This window comes from Nycticebus coucang, chromosome 17 (assembly GCF_027406575.1).
Source record: "Nycticebus coucang isolate mNycCou1 chromosome 17, mNycCou1.pri, whole genome shotgun sequence".
NCBI classification, from domain to species: Eukaryota; Metazoa; Chordata; class Mammalia; order Primates; family Lorisidae; genus Nycticebus; species Nycticebus coucang.
In genome coordinates this window covers 45,277,786-45,301,388 of record NC_069796.1, presented here as the reverse complement: position 1 = coordinate 45,301,388, position 23,603 = coordinate 45,277,786, and the positions used below count along the sequence as shown (strand labels likewise).

Below are 23,603 nucleotides of genomic sequence, written 5' to 3'. Positions count from 1 at the left end.
AAGATATTTTAACATAAATACAAAGAAAAAGTGACATGAGTATTTATCATGCTTATTTTAAAGACATCACTACTAACACCAAAAACAAAAAAAAAAATCTGTTTGCAGAAGCTTTAGATGTATACTACAAATCTCTCTCAAACAATCAGTAAACACTTTTTTGAACTTCATTTCACCTGTATCTGGTCACCTATGCCAGAGTGGATCACAGAAAAGGTTAAAAGGCCAAATGGCAGATCATCCTGTTGAAAGGTGATCTCTTGGGAATCAAATCAATTTAGTATAAATGAGGGTGATTTAAAATACATGCAATAGCAGTATATAGACTTTTTGGTCTTTGAGACTAAAACTGAATACAAAATTGAAGTCTGCCCTGCAAGATAATGTTGGTCTATTTGGTCCAAAGCAACCCTGACTCTGTCATCCAATATACCACACACTGACACACAAAATCATGTTTGTGGAGAACCCTGGAAGAACTCAAATTAGATTTCCCATTTATCCTGCAATCCCATTACTAGGCATCTACCCAGAAGGAAAAAAATCCTTTTATAAGGACATTCACACTAGACTATGTATCGCAGCTCAAACCACCTAAATGCCCACCAACCTAGGAATGGATTAACAAGCTGTGATATATGTATACCATGGAATACTATTCAGCCATTAAAAAAGATGAAGACTTGGTATCTTTTGTATTATTAACCTGGATGGAGGTGGAACACATTCTTCTAGGTAAATTATCACAGAATGGAGAAGAATCCAATGTACTCAATTCTAGTATGAAGGCAGTAGACGAGCTAACACCAGCGGTGTGGTAGGGGAGAGACAGCAGAGAGCGCAGAGGGAGGGGAGGGGGGCACGGTGTATGGCACACCTCTTGGAGGCAGGACACAAGTATAAGAGAGAGTTTATCTAATGAATGCAATCAGTGTAACCTAGTTCTTTGTACCTCAAAGAATTTCAAACAAAAACAAAATCGTATTTGTGTTTATTGTAACATAACTAGATTCAGACTAGATTATATGCTGGGGTTCATGACTCAAATTTTGTCCTTGGCTTTAGCACAATTTACACAAAAATCTACAAAAAAATCACAAAAAATCATTTTCTGTTAATGAGCTCCACTTTAATAAGGCATTTAACTTAAACAGATGGCACTATGTTCAGAAGTATGCCTGACCCCTCCAAAAAAGACCCAGAACTAATGTTTACTATGAATATATACAGGACCAATTATGATCAACTCAAAACAAATGGTCACACACAACATACTTTCCATTTACAAAAATGCAAACTAAAAATTACTATTTGAATGACCCTTCTTAAACCACACGCAATCATTTGAAGGGGAGTTTTATAAGAATAACTTTCTTTTAAAGTTTTATTTATTTTTTAGAATCAGGATCTCACTATGTTGCCCAGGCTGGTATCAAACTCTTGACCTGAAGTAATCCTCTCTCCTCAGCCCCTTAAATAGCTGGAACTATGGGTATGTACCACCATGCCCAGCTAAGAATATTAATTTTTAAAATGAGAAAACAGGAGCCCAAATGATCCACACTTCCCTTTCCTATTACTACCCAACCTGTATTGTGTAAGATCACTGTTGTAGAGTGGTTAAGAATTAGCACTCAATAATTTACGCAGGAGTACATGTTCATAAAGATAAATATGCAGTGTTTGGTCTAAGAACTCAAGCTGAACATGTGAGCAGCCTCACTCTTGAAGCCAAACCATTCTCAAGAAATAAAATTTCTTGTTATGCCTTACAAATCTTCATCATTTAAGATTCACAAATCTTTAAATCATCCCTTCCAGGTGTTTTTTCCTTTCTCCCTGTTATACCTATGGGAAGTGTCCCTTCCTAATGTTAGCAGGCATAATAAATATTCTCAAGATAACATTAAAATAATTGCTTTCACAAAATTATTTTGTGGTTTATATCTTGGATACCAAGACCCATCCATGAACAAAAAAATGTGGCTATCAAAGGTTACTTAGACGTAGCACTTTAATACCCTGCTTTTTCATTCTTTAGACTACCCTGTTGAGAAAGTTACCCCACTGAATATTTAACAGCCAATGACTTTGAACCCAAACTTCACTGAGGAACACTCACTCGCATACATGAACCCAACACAGAACACACATACATAAGCACTGCTACTCACTCTCTGCTCACAAGCAAGCATACACACACATTTTCTTTCTTGCCAGAACAATCCAGAATTACAGCTCTTTTGGTGATTGTTATAATTTTTGGAATGGTTCATAAATTTTCCAAATTCTTTTAAATTTGTGATACTTTCATCTTTTTTTTCCAATTGTGAACCATTCCATATTGCATCTTTATTGCAAAAGTCAACATGCTTCTTAGAAATTCAGATTGTAATTGATAAAACAAACATTACATATATGAATTTAAATGTATAAACAGTTAGAAATTCAACAATATCTCCTATTATACTATTACACAAGTTCACAATTTTGTAAAAACTATAATACAGGCATACTATACATCAAGAGGAACCACTATTCCTTTTCACATGATTTTTGTTCTTCTTTTTTGAAATAATGATCCATTACCATGGACCTTTTTTTACTTTAACAAGACTGTTTTCCAATTTATCATCTTAGCTGGTAACATTTCCTCAATGTTACATGAAGAAATTGAGGGAAATTTTGCATTAGTTGGGTTACCTTATTGAAGTTGGGCAGTAATCCACTAGTAAATTAGGCTGACCTAGATGACTGGTGGCTATTATTGCTGATCAGCTATTTATGAAGATGTCACACACATTAAGAAGAGCAATTTGCCTCAGATGCTATATGTTACTTCTATAAATGAAGATGCCAAGAAAACAAGTCATGGTAGTCATTCACTTTTAAGAAAAATTCTTAAAGTTGGAGATTTGAAGATAGGGGTAAAATATCACAAAAGAAATGAATACATATAAATATACATTCAACTATTTTATGCTAACCTTAAGTTTTCTAATAGTATAATTAACCCATATTTTGAATTCATTTTTGAGAGTCAAACACATTTTAGAATTCTTAGAAAGGACACTTTTAAAAGTATTTTAGTTCTATTTAAGGTATACTAAAAAATAAAAATACAAGCTTTATAGAAAGGGCTCTAAACCTTCCTGAAACTATCTGTTCTTCACTGTTTTAACACCCTTCTCTTTCATCCCTTTATAACTAAAAAGTCGAACAAATCCTCAACTCTCTCTCTCTACTGGGGATGCAGTAAGATGTCCACTGAGGTTAAAAAAATCACATGAAAAGGAATCTCATTCTGTTGAAGTGTCAGTCTACTGAAAGTTTTCTTATAGTTCCATTAATTTACTGTAATTTTCAGTTTCCAAATACAAAAATACAGCAATTCTTATTGAAATCTATACGCTGGTAGTTTTAGTACACAAAAAAAACTCAAACAAATTATTTACAAAATTATACAGTTTAAGAAAAAACTTTGTACAAAAAATATATAAATCCTTTGTTCCCTCTATCATGTTTAAACTGTCAGGACTCAAAATATTCACCACAATGAATCTTTCAAAATATATACTGACTGAGCCACAGACAACAAGAAAATTTCATTAGAGATGATGGAGGAGTAAGGAGCAAGATTGCTTATTCTAGGTATCCTATTCTAATATTTTCCTTCTTTTATTTACCTTCAGTGTTATCAGAAATGTAACAATAACCTAGAAAGAGGAAGTCCTTATTATTATGAAGGGAAAATTACATGAACTTAAAATGATCCTGGTTTGACACATCATACCAGAATATGCAAGTAAAAGAGGAAAAGATGATCAGAACGTGGGATTTTAACTTCTTGTATCTAAGTAAATCTAAAGTCCTGATGGTTTTAAGTTTCTCAGTGAATAGTTTCTATTTTGTGAAACAGGGTTTACCTCAGCAAACAAAATCCTTGATATAGTGATCACCAAGAACCTTACGAAGCCAACAGGAAGTTTCAAATTTTCACACCACACGTATATAAAAACACAGATGTGTGTATATCCTTGAAAAAGTGACATCCTATGTACATTAATCATTTTATTTCCCCAGGGGTCAGTACAGTGTAGTGTTGCTCCTCTGGTTTTCCATCTAACATTCAGAACACAAAGACATAAATTTACATATATATTTTACTTAACAGATACTCTACTCTAGACAGTGTACAGTAAAAATGCACACAGTAAAGGAAACTGTCTACTGAAGGATGTGTATGTTCATGGACAGCAACAAGCTATAAAATCATGAAAATATAAGGTCATCTGATCAAAGTCAAGTTATGACTCTCATTTATTTCTAGCATATCCAGGTCCCTGACCCCACCCCAACCCAACCCCAGTTACCTCACCATCATGGTTTAAATTTAAGAAAAGAATTTCAGACATTTTTTAACCCTTTTATGTAACTATAACTAAACTGAAGCTTCAAAAGAAAAAAAAGCTGGTGACTCTCTCTTTCCCCAAATCCTTCCATTAGTCTCATCAAAATATCATTTGTTTATCAAGGTGCTGATTTGAACCATTTATTGGAGACTGACTTTTGGTGTCCCAAATGAATCACTTATTTCAATAATGGCTAATTCAGGCTTATTAATAAAAGGCAAGAAGAAGAGGGGGATGAGAAAAGGGCAAGGGGTGAAAGCATTTAACATTCTCAGAGTATTATAAATATGTTAAAAAAGAGAACCAGCTGAACCAATGCTAAGTATTAAAACAAACACTATCAGTAGCAAGAAAAGTCCATGAATTAAGATGACGACAGAATGGAAATACCACCATTGCCATACGGCATTTAAGAATACAGAGTTTGTTGTTATTTTCACTAAAATAATACTACTGCACATGAAAACCCTGAAAAAAATTAGATTAAATACAAATTGGGCTCCTCCACAGTAAAAAAAAAATTAAATTCACTTTTCTTCCAAGACAACTCTTGAAAGTAAGACTTTAATTACAAATATCTCCTACTGTCTGACGACCCATCCATAATAGCTCAGTTAAAGTTACGAGATTCCAGGCAATTTTGACATTTAATGAAATTTTATCAGTAGATTATAATCCAAAATAAAATTTCTGAACACCCTGTCATTTACATCATAATCCAACACCAATAGCAACAAAAACAGGTGGTGTGGAAAATAAGGCTCTAGAGATTATCCATGTCATTCCTGTAGATCTTCACAACTGTGTAAAAGTCACTAGGCCTTTGGTGCTTTAATATCATGTACAGTTATGAGATGTGTTTAAATAGCAAACTTGCTGTCCTTAAACCTATTGTGTTGAAAGAAAAATAAAAAATTTTTTTGGCTCATTGACTTCTTAAATAATTTTTAAAAAGTTCTTCTTCTAAACAGTATTTCTAAAAATTATACAGCTCCCATCAGATTTCATCTTCGCCATGAACGAGACTCATATTCATCTTCATCTTCATCATCATCATCATGCAAAAACAAATCTGAGGTTTCTGTCTCCTGAAGAAAGAGAAGGTAAAATCTGCTTAGTGGTACAAGAAGATTAAGTAAAATACTTTTTCAGCAGAAGGACAAATAGACCAACATATAAGGCCTGGGCAGAATTTACAAGCAATACACTCAGAATACCTTTCAGGGCAAAACAAAAAATAAAAAAGAGAGAGAGAGACTTTTTTGAATGGATATAAATTCTTCTCCTCAGCTACTTTTGCTAGTTTTAATAGGAGATTTCCATTTTACTATCAACAATAAAATAAATAACATGTAACATTTATTAAGGAAAATGAAAGAAAAAATACTCATGAGATGTCTCTAATTCATTAAAATTACTTTTATTTCATTAACTTAAAGTGAGGAAAATAAAAGACCATGTAAACTCTTAAATATTTCCTTTCATATTAATCCAATTATTTGGAAGACATGAATGTACTAATTTCCCCATGACATTGACATCCCAGATCTTATTTAAAAACTCTAAAATCTTAGACAAAGTAGAAATACCCACAAACATTACCAAAATAACCAAGACTTTTCTTCTGTTAAAAAATATGGCTCTGTTATATAAAACTGCATATATAATCAGAAGACATTCAATCAACTATAAATAGTAGACATCATTTAAAACCAAGATTGTGATATATAAGGAAAACCTTGCAATGCAGGCAAAGTATTTACTTTAATAAACTAATTATAAATACTGGAGTCAGGCCAGGCACAGTGGCTCACACTTATAATTCTAGCACTCTGGGAGGGTAAGGTAGGAGGATCATGAGTTTGAGACAAGCCTGAGCAAGAGCAAGATCCTCATCTCTGCTAAAAATAGAAAAATTAGCTAGGTACTGTAGCAGGCACCTGTGGTTCCAGGAGGCTGATGAAGGAGGATCACTTAAACCCAGGAGTCGGAGGATACTGTGAGCTAGGCAGATGCCATGGCACTCTAGCCTGGGGCAACAAAGTAAGACTGTCTCAAAAAAAAAAAAAAAAAAAGTTAAGAAAAAAAGCAAAATTCTTCTTCTTTTTTGACACAAGAGTCTTCAGCTGTTGCACTGCATAGAGTGCCATGGTGTCATCATAACTCAGAGTAACCTTCAACTCTTGCCTCAGTTTTTTTTTTTTTTTTTGGAGACAGAGTGCTCAGTCACCCTGGCATCGTAGTTCATAGCAACCTCAAACTCTTGGGCTGAAGTGATTCTCTTGCCTCAGCCTCCTGAGTAGCTGGGACTACAGGCGCCTGCCTGCCACAATGCTCAGCATTTTTTTTTTTTTTTTTTGCAATTTTTGGCCGTGGCCGGGTTTGAACCTGCCACCTCCAGTATGTGGGGCTGGCGCCCTACTCCTTTGAGCCACAGGCACCGCCCTGCTCAGCTCAGCTATTTTTTAGAGATGGGTCTCACTCTTGTTCAGTGCAGGTTGGTTTCAAACCCATGAGCTCAAACAATCTGCCCTCCTTGGCCTCCCAGAGTGCTGGGATTATAGGCATAAGCCACCGTGCCCAGCACAATTCTTATATATTTTAAAAGGCTGACTATTCAGTACTAGTATTATATAGGTCCTTGGTTTTCTAAATCCTTCACATCCAACTTTTGCATACCCTCATTTTAACCAACTGTACATTAAAAAATAATGAAGGTGCTCAAAACTATTACCGTGGAGCTTGAATAAACAAAAAGATAAAACAATCAGCTGAAGTTTAGTTAATGTAATCCATGCACTCACTTTTTATCAAATTAAAATTTGTTGAGGCCAAATAAGGCCAAAATAAATGTAAATTAAAAAGAACAGTCTCTCCTACACTAGAAGAAAATAACCCTCAAAAGAGCTTTTAACATCTCTGTCTGTACTTACTATAATTCCTTAATACACTCTGGATTGGTCTTAATTAACTGCATACATGAAAGCAAAGTCCAATATTTATTTTTAAATTTATATTGTTTAATGTTTATTTTTAAATTTATATTGTTTAATGAAATTTAAGAAAAATATATAATTAGGAAATTATCTAAATTCAACTCTTATTTTAAATTGTTAAATTTACCTCCTCCTTGACTTCTTCTTCCTCAGTTTCAGTAGATATAGACGGTACCTTAGGCTTGTGCCATGATATTTGTAGCCGACGGTCTTTGAATTTTGACCCTTGGTTTGTAGCCTAAAATAATATCACAGAAGAACACATGAGTTTACACTCACATTCACTAATGATCTGTTCAAATTTTGTGATAAAGTTCCTTTTTAATTAGAGCAATTATATGTTCTAGTTTGCCTAGGATAGTCTCTGGTTAATATTTATATTGGATACAATTTAACATTGGTCTTGCTAAGCATGATAAATTATATAGTCATACTACTTATAAAAGTCATGATGAGGACAACAAATACTCTTTTCTTACATTTATTAACCTGTGGCTTTGACATCTACATATTTAGACCCAAACCTTAATAATATATGATTTTTTTTTTAAGTGAATCATTGCATGTATATTCATCTCACTGAATCTTTTCCAGCCCCACCTTTTTTTGCAAAGCTCTTCCAAATTATTTTGAAAATGCTACGCAATGAAAAGCACTCCTCAGTTCACACACAAATTCAACAAGTGCTACACACCTACTATCCTAACTCAGGGTAAAATTGTTTCACTTCAAATGTGCTACTTTTACTACTTTCTAAACATTTTTTTCCTCCCTAGCAAATTCCCATAAGTAAGTTTAATTTTAAAAATAAAGTGTGGGGTGGGGGAGGGGGAGGAATTGGTGGGACCACACCTACGGTGCATCTTACAAGGGTACATGTGAAACTTACTAAATGTAGAATATAAATGTCTTAACACAGTAACTAAGAAAATGCCATGAAGGCTATGTTAACCAGTTTCATGAAAATATTTCAGACTGTATATAAAACCAGCACATTGTACCCCATGATTGCATTAATGTACATAGCTATGATTTAATTAAAAAAGAAAAAACTGGCCCAAGCCCCCATGCCTAGCTGGTACAGTTTGTCTTAAAAAACATTTTAAACTGTATGGGTCATTCATTCATTCATTTTGGAGAAATAGTCTCACTCTGTTGCCCAGTCTAGAGTGCCATGGTGTCAGCCTAGGTCACAGCAACCTCAGCTCTTAGATTCAAGCAATCCTCCTGAGGCACCTATCACAATGCCTAGCTAATTTTTCTGTTTTTAGTAGTGATGAGATCTTGCCCTTTTGCTCAGGCTTATCTCCAACTCCTGACCTCCAGGTATCCTTCCACCTCAGCCTCCTAGAGTTCTAGGATTACAGGTATGAGCCACTGCACCCAGCCTTACCTTTATAATTTCAAGGAAATACCAAATAACTAAAATTTTTATGTAAAAAAAACAAGGTTTGGAATATAGCCTTGTATTTTTAATATGATCCCATTTCAATAAATTTTCATTTATTGTTGGGGATTCGTTGAGGATACAATAAGCCAGGTTACACTGATTGCAATTGCTAGGTAAAGTCCCTCTTGCAATCATGTCTTGCCCCCATAAAGTGTGACACACACAAAGACGCCACTACCCTCCCTCCGTCCCTCTTTCTGCTTTTCCCTCCCCCCCATAACCTTGTCATTAATTGTCCTCATATCAAAATTGAGTACATAGGATTCATGCTTCTCCATTCTTGTGATGCTTTACTAAGAATAATGTCTTCCACTTCCATCCAGGTTAATATGAAGGATGTAAAGTCTCCATTTTTTTAAATAGCTGAACAGTATTCCATGGTATACATACACCACAGCTTGTTAATCCATTCCTGGGTTGGTGGGCATTTAGGCTGTTTCCACATTTTGGCGATTGTAAATTGAGCTGCAATAAATAGTCTAGTACAAGTGTCCTTATGATAAAAGGATTTTTTTCCTTCTGGGTAGATGCCCAGTAATGGGATTGCAGGATCAAATGGGAGGTCTAGCTTGAGTGTTTTGAGGTTTCTCCATACTTCCTTCCAGAAAGGTTGTACTAGTTTGCAGTCCCACCAGCAGTGTAAAAGTGTTCCCTTCTCTCCACATCCACGCCAGCATCTGCAGTTTTGAGATTTTCTGATGTGGGCCATTCTCACTGGGGTTAGATGGTATCTCAGGGTGGTTTTGATTTGCATTTCTCTAATATATAGAGATGATGAACATTTTTTCATGTGTTTGTTAGCCATTCGTCTGTCGTCTTTAGAGAAAGTTCTATTCATGTCTCTTGCCCATTGATATATGGGATTGTTGGCTTTTTTCATGTGGATTAATTTGAGTTCTCTATAGATCCTAGTTATCAAGCTTTTGTCTGATTGAAAATATGCAAATATCCTTTTCCCATTGTGTAGGCTGTCTCTTTGCTTTGGTTATTGTCTCCTTAGCTGTACAGAAGCTTTTCAGTTTAATGAAGTCCCATTTGTTTATTTTTGTTGTTGTTGCAATTGCCATGGCAGTCTTCTTCATGAAGTCTTTCCCCAGGCCAATATCTTCCAGTGTTTTTCCTATGCTTTCTTTGAGGATTTTTATTGTTTCATGCCTTAAATTTAAGTCCTTTATCCATCTTGAATCAATTTTTGAGTGGGGAAAGGTGTGGGTCCAGTTTCAGTCTTTTACATGTAGACATCCAGTTCTCCCAACACCATTTATTGAATAGGGAGTCTTTCCCCAAGGTATGTTCTTGTTTGGTTTATCAAAGATTAGGTGGTTGTAAGCTGTTAGATTCATTTCTTGGTTTTCAATTCGATTCCAAGTGTCTATGTCTCTATTTTTGTGCCAGTACCATGCTGTCTTGACCACTATGGCTTTGTAGTACAGACTAAAATCTGGTATGCTGATGCCCCCAGCTTTATTTTTGTTACAGAGAACTGCCTTAGCTATACGGGGCTTTTTCTGGTTCCATACAAAACGCAGAATCATTTTTTCCAAATCTTGAAAGTACGATGTTGGTATTTTGATAGGAATGGCATTGAATAGGTAGATTGCTTTGGAAAGTATAGACATTTTAACAATGTTGATTCTTCCCATCCATGAGATTGGTATGTTCTTCCATTTGTTAATATCCTCTGCTATTTCCTTTCTGAGGATTTCATAGTTTTCTTTATAGAGGTCCTTCACCTCCTTCGTTAGATATATTCCTAGGTATTTCATTTTCTTTGAAACTATGGTGAAGGGAGTTGTGTCCTTGTGTTTTTGTTTTTTTTTTTTTCGTAGAGACAAAGTCTCACTTTATGGCCCTCGGTAGAGTGCCGTGGCATCACACAGCTCACAGCAACCTCCAACTCCTGGGCTTAAGCGATTCTCTTGCCTCAGCCTCCCGAGTAGCTGGGACTACAGGCGCCTGCCACAACGCCCAGCTATTTTTTGGTTGCAGTTCAGCCGGGGCCAGGTTTGAACCTGCCACCCTCGGTATATGGGGCCGGCGCCTTACCGATTGAGCCACAGGCACCGCCCGGGAGTTGTGTCCTTAATTAGCTTCTCATCTTGACCGTTAGTAGCGCATACGAAGGCTACTGACTTGTGGACATTGATTTTATATCCTGAAACATTACTGTATTTTTTTAGGACTTCTAGGAGTCTTGTGGTTGAGTCTTTGGGGTTTTCTAAGTATAAGATCATGTCGTCAGCAAAGAGGGAGTTTGACCTCCTCTGCTCCCATTTGGATTCCCTTTATTTCTTTGTCTGGCCTAATTGTATTGGCTAGAACTTCCAGCACTACGTTGAATAGTAAAGGTGACAGAGGACAACCTTGTCTGGTTCCAGTTCTAAGAGGAAAAGCTTTCAGTTTCTCCATTCAGTAAAATACTAGCTGTGGGTTTGTCATAGAAAGCTTCAATCAGTTTTAGAAATGTGCCACCTATGCCTATACTCTTCAGTGCTCTAATTAGAAAAGGATGCTGGATTTTATCAAATGCTTTTTCTGCATCTATTGAGAGGATCATATGATCTTTATTTTTGCCTCTGTTAATATGGTGGATAACGTTTATGGACTTGCGTATGTTAAACCAGCCTTGCATCCCTGGGATGAAACTTACTTGATCATGATGAATGACTTTTTTGATGATAAGCTGTAATCTATTAGCTAGGATTTTGTTGAGAATTTTTGCATCTATATTCATGAGTGAGATTGGTCTGAAATTCTCCTTTTTCTTTGGGTCTTTTCCTGGTTTTGGTATCAGGGTGATGTTTGCTTCATAGAATGTGTTGGGGAAGATTCCTTCTTCCTCAATTTTTTGGAATAATTTCTGCAGTACAGGAATAAGCTCTTCCTTGAAGGTTTGATAGAATTCTGGTGTGAAGCCATCTGGACCAGGGAATTTTTTGGTTGGAAAATTTTTTATTGTTTCTTTGATCTCAGTGCTTGAAATTGGTCTGTTCAGGAGCTCTATTTCTTCCTGGCTAAGTCTAGGGAGAGGGTGTTATTCCAAATATTGATCCATTTCCTTCACATTGTCAAATTTCTGGGCATAGAGTTTCTGGTAGTATTCGGAGATGATCTCTTGTATCTCTGTGGGATCAGTTGTTATTTCCCCTTTATCATTTCTGATTGAGGTTACTAGAGATTTTATTTTTCTATTTCTCGTTAGTCTGGCCAATGGTTTATCTATTTATTTTTTCAAAAAACCAACTTTTTGTTTCATTAATTTTCTGAATGATTCTTTTGTTTTCAATTTCATTGATCTCTGATTTAATTTTGGATATTTCTTTTCTTCTACTGAGTTTAGGCTTAGATTGTTCTTTTTCCAATTCCATAAGATGGCTTGTGAGATTGTTGATGCGCTCTTTCTGTTTTTGAAATGTAGGCATCTAAAGCGATAAATTTTCCTCTCAAAATTGCTTTTGCAGTATCCCATAGGTTTTGGTAGCTTGTGTCTTCATTGTTGTTATGCACAAGGAAGTTAATGATTTCCTGTTTTATTTCTTCCTGCACACATCTGTTATTCAACAGATGATTGAAACAGAAGAATCTTCAAACAGAAGATTGTTTAATTTCCATACCTTTGTGTATGGTCGAGCGTTTTTGTTAGAGTTGAGTTCCACGTTTAGTGCCTTATGGTCTGAGAAGATACAAGGTAAAATTTCAATTCTTTTGATTCTGTTGATATTTGTTTTGTGTCCCAGGATATGATCAATTTTGGAGAATGTTCCATGGGGTGATGAGAAGAATGTATATTCTTTATCTTTGGGATGGAGTGTTCTATACGTGTCTATCAAGCACAGTTGTTCTAGGGTCTCATTTAAATCTCTTATATCTTTGTTTAATTTCTGTTTAGAGGATCTGTCCAGCTCTGTAAGAGGAGGGTTAAAGTCCCTCGTTATTATGGTATTATCAGATATCATATTGCTCAGACTGAGTAAGGTCTGTTTCAAGAATCTGGGAGCATTTAAATTGGGTGCATACATATTTAGAATTGAAATGTCTTCTTGTTGTATTTTTCCCTTGACCAATATAAAGTGACCATCTTTGTCTTTTTTGACTTTAGTTGCTTTAAATCCACATGTATCTGAAAATAAGATTGCAACTCCTCTTTTCTTCTGAATGCCATTTGCCTGAAAAATTGTCTTCCAAACCTTGACTCGGAGTTTTAATTTGTCTTTTGAAGCCAGGTGTGTTTCTTGCAGACAGCAAATGGATGGCTTGTGTTTTTTAATCCAGTCAGCCAATCTATGTCTCTTCAGTGGGGAATTCAAGCCATTAACATTTATTGAGATAATTGATAAGTGTGGTAGTATTCTATTCGTCTTATTTTGTGAGAGTCCATTGCTTAGTTTTATCTTTTGCATCAGTGTGGAGGTTAGATTCTGTCCTTTAATTTCTGAGTTCTCACTTTGCTGCTAATCCATTGTGATGGTCAGTGTGTAGAACAGAAGTATTTCCTGTAGAGCTGGTATTGTTGTGGCGAATTTCCTCGATGTTTGTATATCCGTAAATGATTTGATTTCTCCGTCAATTTTGAAGCTTAGCTTAGCAGGGTACAGAATTCTGGGCTGGAAATTGTTCTGTTTAAGTAGATTAAAGGTAGATGACCATTGTCTTCTTGCTTGGAAAGTTTCATTAGAGAAGTCTGCGGTCACTCTGATGGATTTGCCCCTGTAGGTCAACTGGCGCTTACTCCTGGCAGCTTGCAGAATCTTTTCTTTGGTCTTGACTTTGGACAGATTCATCACAATGTGTCTTGGAGAAGCTCGGTTAGAGTTGAGGCGATCTGGGGTCCGATATCCCTCTGAAAGCAGTGTGTCAGAATCTTTGGTGATATTTGGGAAATTTTCTTTTATAATATTCTCTAGTATGGCTTCCATTCCTCTGGGGCATTCTTCTTCCCCTTCTGGAATTCCTATAACTCGTATGTTGGAACACTTCATAAAGTCCCATAATTCTGACAGTGAACGTTCTGCTTTCTCTCTCTTCTTTTCTGCCTCTTTTACTATCTGAGTTATCTCAAAAACTTTCTCTTCTACCTCTGAAATTCTTTCTTCTGCATGGTCTAACCTGTTGCTGATACTTTCCATTGCGTCTTTAAGTTCCCTAATTGACTGTTTCAGTTCCTTCAGCTCTGCTATATCCTTTTTATATTCTTCATATCGTTCATCTCTTATTTGATTCTGTTTTTGGATTTCCTTTTGGTTATTTTCCACTTTATTAGCAGTTTCCTTCATTGTTTCCATCATTTCTTTCATTGTTTTCATCATGTGTATTCTACATTTCCCTTCTGTCATTCCTAACATTTCTTTATAGGTGGAATCCTCTGCAGTAGCTACCTCATGGTCCCTTGGCGGGGTTGTTCTGGACTGGTTCTTCATGTTGCCTGGAGTTTTCTGCTGATTCTTCCTCATGAGTGATTTCTTTTATCTGTTTCCTTGCCCTAATTTTTCTTTCACTTCCTCTTGCTCTTTAAGTTCTCGTGCCTGTGGACTAAGGTTTCAATGAGTCCTGTGTCTTCATATGTAGTGGATGTCAGAGCTGCTCAAAGGAAGCAGGCAGGCTGCGGATTCAAAGTACAAGCTTGCAAGAGGTGAAGCTCACCAGAAGTGCAGAAGAGCCTTCAATAAATGTTTTTAAAGTGAGAGGCTTTATATATGTATTCTTATGTACAAAAATTTTTTGATAAAGATTATCTAAAAATAGTGACTATCTTTTAAAATAGGGAAAGATTAGTAAAAGAAAGGTGATTTTTACTTTTCACTAACCATATTTTTAACCATTTGCACATATTACTTCTTACTTTAAAAAGTACTTTTAAAACAATTCAGAACTGACCTCTTAAAATATTACTTACCTATTAAAATACTTAATTTTTTCTACATACACATCTATATTCTCATATATACATAACTATATATGGCTTGAAATAATGAAATATTGGGGGCAAATTACATGTCCATCAATGTGGGCCTATTTAAATGCATTACAATATATCTATGCAATGGCAGAAGTTGTTTAGAGAGAAAGTCATCTAGTCCAGCCATTTTCCCAAATCAGAAATTGATGTCAAATCTGTGCCAACCGTAATTTAATAACATAACTGGCAAAGATGAAAAAACAAAAAATAAGTGCTATATGAGGATAATGGGGCAAATAGGTACTCTTATCCAATGTCACTATAAGTATAAATTAGTATGATACTGCTGAAGGGCAATTTGGCAAGATGTACCAAAATTATAAATATGCATGTCTTGATTCAGTTATCTTATTCCTAGGAACTTATATAAAGCAACAGTTTAAAATTAGAAATATCATCACCCTAGGACAGTGGTTCTCAACCTGTGGGTCGTGACCCCTTTGTTCAACTGGTAACAAGGCGGGTGTTAGGAAGGTTGAGCACCACTGCTCTCAGAGTTCTTTTAGTGGTCGCACTGACTGAAGAGCACTTATTGGCATTAGCGGTTGGAGCCAGGGGAGTTAAAAGTAATGAGCAGGTCTGTCGCACACAACAATGATCTCACTCAAAAATGCCACATCTAATATGACATATATAACATTGTTTATAATAGTGAAAAATGAGAAACAACACACTTAACTAATCATCAATGGGGGACTAGACATATAAATCATGGTACATTCTTACAAAAGAATACCTTTAAGTAAGACAAACGTGGGCAGCGCCTGTGGCTCAAGGAGTAGAGCGCCGGTCCCATATGCCGGAGGTGGCGGGTTCAAACCTAGCCCCGGCCAAAAACCACAAAAAAAAAAAAAAAAAAAAAAAGACAAACGTATACCTATGTTCATGAACATGGAAAATTCTCCATAACACACTATGTGTGAAAAAAATAAACCCCCAAGTATCAGGGATAATGTGTATATTTGCCACAGATAGAGAGGCTGAAAAATAGTCATAAAAACATAGGATTTCAGATTTCTTGTGCCTTATACTTTTATAACTTTTATTGTTTAAATGTTCTAAAAGGAGGAATTATCTTTGTAAAGAAACTTTATAAAGAAAATTAAGGCAGTATCGAGTTTAGTGAGTCTGTAAAAGTCATAAAATTATTATTGCCATATTTCACTACTAGGATAAGCTACCAAAATTGTATTTTTTCCTAAAGAATCCTATACACAGTAAAGTGTGTAGAAAGGGTAACTAACTCCCTCAGATCCTTTGTGAGAGATAATGACAATAACTTATCTGCCATAGCTTTGTTTGGTCCTTCCCCAATGCCTGGACACACCCCTATCTCCCAAATGAATGCCACATTTCACACTAATCAAATACATATATATATTTATATATTTAAATATATATAAATAAATGGGTTACTGTTAGATGCTTTAGAATGGTTCTACTTCTGAGAAGGAAAGAGATCCATTTGAGCGACTCCTGGGCCAAAACTTAAATATTGACGTACAATCTCCAGTGATCATAGGACAGAATATGCAGCTTTCTTCCTAACAAGATTACCTAGTTTTGATAACTGGAACTTTCTGCAATGAGGCAAATTCATAAAAATTCAGCTTCACATGATCCAGTGTTACCTCACCAGAGCTGTTACGGGTTTAAATGCCCAATTTACTTGGCAAAGAGATTTTAATTGAATTTTTTTATTATTATTTTGTTGTTGTTATTGAGTCTCACTATGTCACCCTCGGTAGAGTGCCGTGGCGTCACAGATCACAGCAACCTCAAATTCTTGGGCTTAAGCGATTCTCTTGCCTCAGCCTCCCGAGTAGCTGGGAGTATAGGTGCCCACCACAATGCTCAGCTATTTTTTGGTTGCAGTTGCCATTGTTGTTTAGCAGGCCCAGGCCGGGCTGTGGCTGACGCCCTACTCATTGAGCTATGGGCTCCAAGCCACAGATTTTAATTTTAGATATTCAACATTAAAACACAAAAAATCAACTTTTATACAGCTTTCACAAGAATACCCTGCACTTATAATCTCTTCCTCACTCCTCAAATAAGTCACTTTAAAGCTACTCTCTCACTTTACTAAAAACCAAAATAATGGTCACATCAGTGAAAAAAACTGGTCAAGAGGGAACAGGACCCAACTCAGACGACTCTCAAAACTGAACGCTCTTTATAAGAGACCATCTTCAAAAGCCAGGGTAAATCAGGATTAATGGGCCTCAAACTAATAAAAACACTTGGAAAGCCAGGCATGGTGGCTCACACCTATAATCCTAGCACTTTGGGAGGCTGAGGCGGGTGGACTACTTGAGCTCAGGAGTTCAAGACGAGTCTGAGGAAGACTGAGACCACGTCTCTTAAAACTAGCCGGGTAGTGCAGCGAGTGCCTATAGTCCCAGCTACTTGGGATGCTGAGGCAAGAGAATTGCTTGAGTCCAAAGAGTTTGAGAGCTATGACGCCATGGCACTCAACCCAGCCAATGGAGTAAGACTCTGTCTCAAAAAAAAATTAAAATTAAGGCTCAGCGCCTGTAGCTCAGCAGCTAGGGCACCAGCCACATACACTGGAGCTGGTGGGTTCTTATCTAGCCCAGGCCTGCCAAACAACGACAACTACAACCAAAAAATAGCCAGGGGTTGTGGCAGGCACCTGCAGTCCCAGCTACTTGGGAGGCTGAAGCAAGAGAATCACTGGAGCCCAAGAGTTGGGGGTTGCTGTGAGCTGTGACACCAAAGCACTCTACCCAGGGGTGCCATATTAAGACTTTGTCTCAAAAAAAAAAAAAAAAAAAATTAAAATTAAATAAAATAAAAACACTTGGAGTAAAGCCTTGGTCTTTATGATTTCCCTTACCACCTTTAACCACTTAACACTACACAGAACAGGAAATGTGTCTTCTCACAAAAGCTGTTTGAGGCATAGAGAATCTATCTTGGTTCTGCCACTTATTAGCTATATGATACTGGTTGACGATTTAAGTTTTGGTTTTCACATCTGTACATATAAGGATTTCAAATGTATACAATTCCACATGTATTTCGCTTTTATCCATTTATTTATAGTACAAATAAGATCACATATGAAAATGCTCTAGTACAAATCATACTCAAAAAACACTAACTAAATGATTGAGCAGTTATAAAGGGAATATGCACCCTACGTGTCCAAAACGTTAAGACATTTGCCTATAGCAAATCTCTAATTTGCATATTTGCCTAAAATTATGTGGTTGTCACTACATACAGAAATAAAACATGTCTGTTATCCTCATAAATTATTATTTAAATTTGATCTACACCCCACACTATTTCACTATTGACTATAAATACCTGAGAAACCACGTAATAATCCAAAAACAAAAACCAAATATAGCTTTGGGACAACCTGTCACCATAGTTAAGTAGAGTACGATGGAATTACAAAGCGAGAGCTGGTTTTTTTCTTTGAGACAGAATCTCACTTTGTCGCCCTTCGTAGAGTACCATAGCAAACTCGAACTCTTGGGTTCAAGCAATTCTCTTGTCTCAGCCTCCCAACTAGCTGGGGCTACAGATGCCTACTACAATGCCTGGCTATTTTTGCTCAGGTTGATCTTGACCCTGTGAGCTCAGGCAATCCACCCGCCTCAGCCTCCCAGGGTGCTAGGTTTACAGGCATGAGACACAGCACCCAGCCTCAAGAGCTGGTTCTTGACCTTTAAATATATTAATATGAATTTGCTAATATCCATTTTTTTATAACTAAATTTTCTAATCTATAAAATATTTGACATTTATGCAAATTGCTGCAAGGAAAATGCTGAATATGATGTTCCTAGAGTTAGCATTTGCTGTTTTAAAAACTTACTGAGAAATGTTGAAGTAATTCTTCTTTTTCTTCCTCAATGAATCCTCCAACTGTTAATGCTTTGGGGCGGTGGTCTACCACCATGTGATTTAGTGAGCCCCTTCCTCTTCCTCCACGGCCTCGGCCTCTTCCTCGACCTTGAGAGGACATGGTCTTTCCTCGACCCACAGGTAAAATACCTAATCGTGCAGCCTGAATAACAACAAAAGGTACATAGTAATATACATTGTTAGATTACACCTTGGAAAACAGAGGAAGTCTTTGAGATGGTAGATATGCTCAGTTAATAATTTCTTTTACCATGAAGGCTATGTTGAACAGTTTGATGAGAATATTTCAGATTGTATATGAAACCAGCACATTGTACCCCTTGATTACACTAATGTACACAGCTATGATTTAACAATAAATAATAATTAATAATAATAATAATTTCTTTTCTTACCTCAACTTGTAACTGATTAAGTTTTTTCCGTAATTCTGTTGTATCTTCTCCAGAGGATAGCCTCTTGTGGAGGTCCAGTTCAGTATCTAATAATTCTTTCTGGGCCTGTGGAAAAATTTAAAGTAAAAAGGTATTTTTTGATAACTTCAAAGGTTTTTTTTTTTTTTGAGACAGAGTCTCACTATACGTCACCCTCACTAGAGTGCTATGGTGTCATAGCTCATAGCAACCTCAAACTCTTAGGCTTAAGGGATTCCCACCACAACACCCAGCTACAGCTATTTTTTCTTACAGTGTCATTGCTATACAGCAGGCCCAGGGCAGGTTTGAGCCCACTAGCCTCAGTGTATGTGGCTAGCGCCATTACCACTGTGCTACAGGTGCCGAGCCAACTTCAAAGATCTTATTCAGAACATTACAGCATTATGGTTAGGCAATTACACACATCTCTAGGGAAAATGAGAGTAAGGGTATGCAATAAACATGGACGCTTTAAAGAAAGTAACTTTATAGATTTAACAGTGTAAACATGCAGAAAGTATACCAGTGAAACTATGCAGTATTACTGCATAAGGTGGCCTAAAAATCAGGTTCTGGGAACAGTCACCTGAGTTTAGGGAGCTGAAAGTAAGTTTCACATAATAAATCATCACAGATGAAACACAACATGGCAAAATAAATAAATAATTAAGTAGCAAAAATTTATTAATGGCACAAAGGGAATAGTTACATAATTATTTTCATATTGGCATCTACAACTGTTACCACTCTCCTTTTTTATGAGACAAATTATCAGTCTTTAGGTGGCATAACTGTGAGGTGTTTTTCTTCCTATGTGTGTGTGTGTGTTTTGTTTGTTTGTTTGTTTGTTTTTTAAGACAAGAGTCTCATTATGTCACCCTCAGTAGAGTCCTGTAGCATCACAGCTCACAGCAACCACAGCAACCTCAAACTCTTGGGCTTAAGCGAAACTCTTGGGCTTAAGCAAACTCTCTTGCCTCAGCCTCCCAAGTAGCTGGGACTATAGGCACCCGCCACAATGCCTGGCTACTTTTTGTTGCAGTTGTCATTGTTGTTTAGCAGGCTCGGGCCAGGTTTGAACTTGCCAGCCTCAGTGCATGTGGTTGGCACTGTAACCGCTGTGCTATGGGCACCAGCCCCCATGTATTCTATAATTTTTAAAATGTGCATATGGAAAAAAAAAAAAATGGGCGGCACCTGTGGCTCAAGGAGTAGGGCACCGGTCCCATATGCTGGAGGTGGCGGGTTCAAACCCAGCCCCGGCCAAAAAATAAATAAATAAATAAATAAAATAAAATGTGCATATGATCTTTCTATAATGAAGGACATTTCAATAAAGATAGCATTTCTATTATACAAGGGGTGTCAAGAAATGTATCTACATTTTAAGAGATGTTATCTACATATTACTTTTTGAAGTTGAATTGAATTATGGTAAGAACGTATAGTATGATGTTCGCTCAAAAGATGGCATTAATCAAATGAATGCAAGCACTACCATGCGACATGCAGGACAGACAAAGAAAATGGTGCAAAAACATTCTGAAGTGGCATTTGAAATTGGAGGATGTTGTGTAAGTATGACAACAATGGAGGCAAAAGAACCTCCAACATGCTTAATAACTGCATGTATTAGTGGTAAGTTTGGGACACACAGTACTGTGTGTGATGTGCACAAGGGAAGATCCAAGAAGCCTTGCAACATTGCTCAAGCAGTAGTTCCCAGCAATCAGAAGCATTTGGACACTAAAAGTAACCACTTTCGGCACCTCTTATAATTGCCTAAGTCAAAAAGGACGTGTAGTCAGTATACTTGTTATCAGTATGTCTTATTATAATTTTAATACAGTTTTTCCTTTCTTAAAATGTGTATACATTTTTGGCACCCTCTGCATTTTTAATAAGCAATCTTAAGACATTTTACATTCCTATACTGATAGAGAACCATAATTTCAAATGCAATACAATATTGTACATAATGATTTGCAGTCTATTTATCTGGCAAATTTACTCTTAGTTCTCAAAGGGCTGGAATTATCTAAAATCTCTCTACACAGCTGTGGTATAATGGGGCCACTACCAAAAGCAAGTACTTCCCTAAGGTAAGGAAACAGAAATTAGTAACATTAGATTTAAGGGGATCTAGAACATACCACATTTTTACCCCTACTAAAGACAATGATATCTTTTGGCCAGGGAAATATCTTTGGCCAGGGATTCATGTCTATAATCCCAACAGTTTGGGAAGCCAGAGTAGAATCACATGAAGCCAGGAGTTCAAAAATCAGTCTGGGTAATATAGCAAGATCCTGTCTCTATAAAAAATAGAAAAATTAGCCAAGTGGTGTGCACCTATAGTCCCAGTTACTCGGAAGGCTGAAGTGAGAGGATCACGCCACTGCACTCCAGCCTGGGTGACAAAGAAAGACCCTATCTCAAAATAAAAGTGATTTTATTACAACACTATTAGAACAATAGAACAAAACTGCTGAAATAGGAAATCTCTCCTCACTATCACTCTAGCAGTTTCATCTTTAGCACAGGGAATCCAAATGTTCAATTAAAAAAACACATCTTTGTTCAAAAAAAACACATCTTTGTTCAAAGAATATATTATTACCCTTTCTGAAAGAAAGTACACAGCATCTATTGAAACACTTTGAAAAAACTATACAATTATTGTTTGCCTATAACCCTATTAGGCTATTAGCTATTGAAGGGTTCCACTGTACTTTCTTTCTTTCTTTTTTTTTTTGTAGAGACAGAGTCTCACTTTATGGCCCTCGGTAGAGTGCCGTGGTGTCACACAGCTCACAGCAACCTCCAACTGCTGGGCTTCAGCGATTCTCTTGCCTCAGCCTCCCGAGCAGCTGGGACTACAGGCGCCTGCCACAACACCGGGCTATTTTTTTTGTTGCAGTTTGGCCGGGGCTGGGTTTGAACCCGCCACCCTCGGCATATGGGGCCGGCGCCCTACTCACTGAGCCACAGGCGCCGCCTCCACTGTACTTTCTATGGCAGATGTTCAATAACCCCATGTTAAATAAAAAAGGCAAATAAATACCTCTGTTTTTGTCTTTACTTTAGATGGTGTGGAGACTGCAGAAGATGTTTTTAATTCATCTTTTAATTGTGAGATCTTTTCTCCAAGCTCTTTCAAAGTCTTCATTATATTTGCTCTTTCTTCTGGTTTCATATTTTTGTTTTTTTCTAGCTTAGATATTAGCATCTACAAAAAAAAAAGAATAAAGTTTACCATACTTAGTAAACTTTAATGTAAATAAGTCTTAAAAACTGTACTATTATGGCCATCTTTGTAAAATCAATTCCATATATCAATTCCACATGCAAACAATGAGCTCGTCTTACTTTTTGACATTCTATTTGTTTTTCTAACATTTCTTGTCTCTTCTTTCTCATATCTTGTTGCAGCTTCATTGCTTCCTGTATGAACAGATATAGAAATTATTAACGGATAACAAAATTTGCTCTGATACATAATTGCTCATATATTCTCAACTCATTTCTTCTGGGTTGTTCCTATCTAAAACAAATTTTCCTCCTAATCAAACATTAGCTAAAACCAGAGATGAAACCTTTGAATGTATTTTCTCCAGCACTTCCAATATAACAGAGTTTACATTTATAACAGGACTTTACAAATATTTAAAATATTGGACTCTACTTAACTGTATCCATGAGGTTTATTGACTTGAATGACAAGAACAGTTTAAACTTGACTTCTTTTTGAAGTTTAAAGTTTAAAAATGTGAGCTACAGCCAGCGGTAGGCTAGAAATGACAGCAAAATGTATGGATATTGCCACAGAAATTTTGCCCCATCCAACTGTTAATTAAATCTCTAATTATATTGAGATAAAAATATTCAATTTTATCTGAAAAACCCTGTGTGAGCTTAAATCTAAAATGATAATGAAACTGTGAGCTGAATCACATGGATAACTACATAAACGTCACACTTTATATGAGACATTATCTAACTTACGAAACCAAAAAATGAATTTAAAAAGAAAATAAATACTGAAAAGTGTTTGTTTTTCTTCCTTGGAAAAATAAAAACATGACATAGAGAAAAACTGTAATCTTTGTATTTGATGTGGCCACTGAATGGCAATTGTTAAACACTTTTTCTCTATGTTCATCCTTTTTGTCAAGTGTACATAAAATAAAGAACCTAAATAAACATGATGCAGTTCCACAACATGAACTGAGAATCCAATGGGCTCTTTCCTCTGTAAGACAAGAAGAACTAAGATTGTTTACCTGTTTTTTTTTAAGAACTTCTTGAACATCGTGAGTTTTAGATCCTGAACAAAGTTTGGAAGGTGTCTTTATGTTTGAGGAACTGTAAATCATTTTTTGATGGCCTGGAGTTGAAAATATCTTTAAAAAAAAATCAAAATTAAATCTTAGAAATGCTTAAAATAATTTCTTAGACTGCATACATTTC

The 23,603-nt window shown here is 36.3% G+C and overlaps 1 protein-coding gene across 4 annotated transcripts in view; it reads right to left on the bottom strand.

Annotated features, from left to right (window-relative positions):
- Positions 1-1,996: 1,996 nt before the first annotated feature.
- RBM27 (RNA binding motif protein 27) overlaps positions 1,997-23,603 on the bottom strand; it is a 96,425-nt gene continuing 74,818 nt past the window's right edge. For all 4 annotated transcript variants that reach the window (XM_053566897.1, XM_053566900.1, XM_053566899.1 and 1 more), the window contains 7 exons: positions 23,417-23,536; positions 22,503-22,577; positions 22,198-22,362; positions 19,113-19,217; positions 18,668-18,859; positions 7,536-7,646; positions 1,997-5,500 (listed from right to left, as the gene is read on the bottom strand). In XM_053566897.1, the coding sequence (XP_053422872.1) occupies positions 5,417-5,500; positions 7,536-7,646; positions 18,668-18,859; positions 19,113-19,217; positions 22,198-22,362; positions 22,503-22,577; positions 23,417-23,536 (852 nt within the window). In that variant the 3' untranslated portion in view covers positions 1,997-5,416. The remainder of the gene's footprint in view (positions 5,501-7,535; positions 7,647-18,667; positions 18,860-19,112; positions 19,218-22,197; positions 22,363-22,502; positions 22,578-23,416; positions 23,537-23,603) is intronic.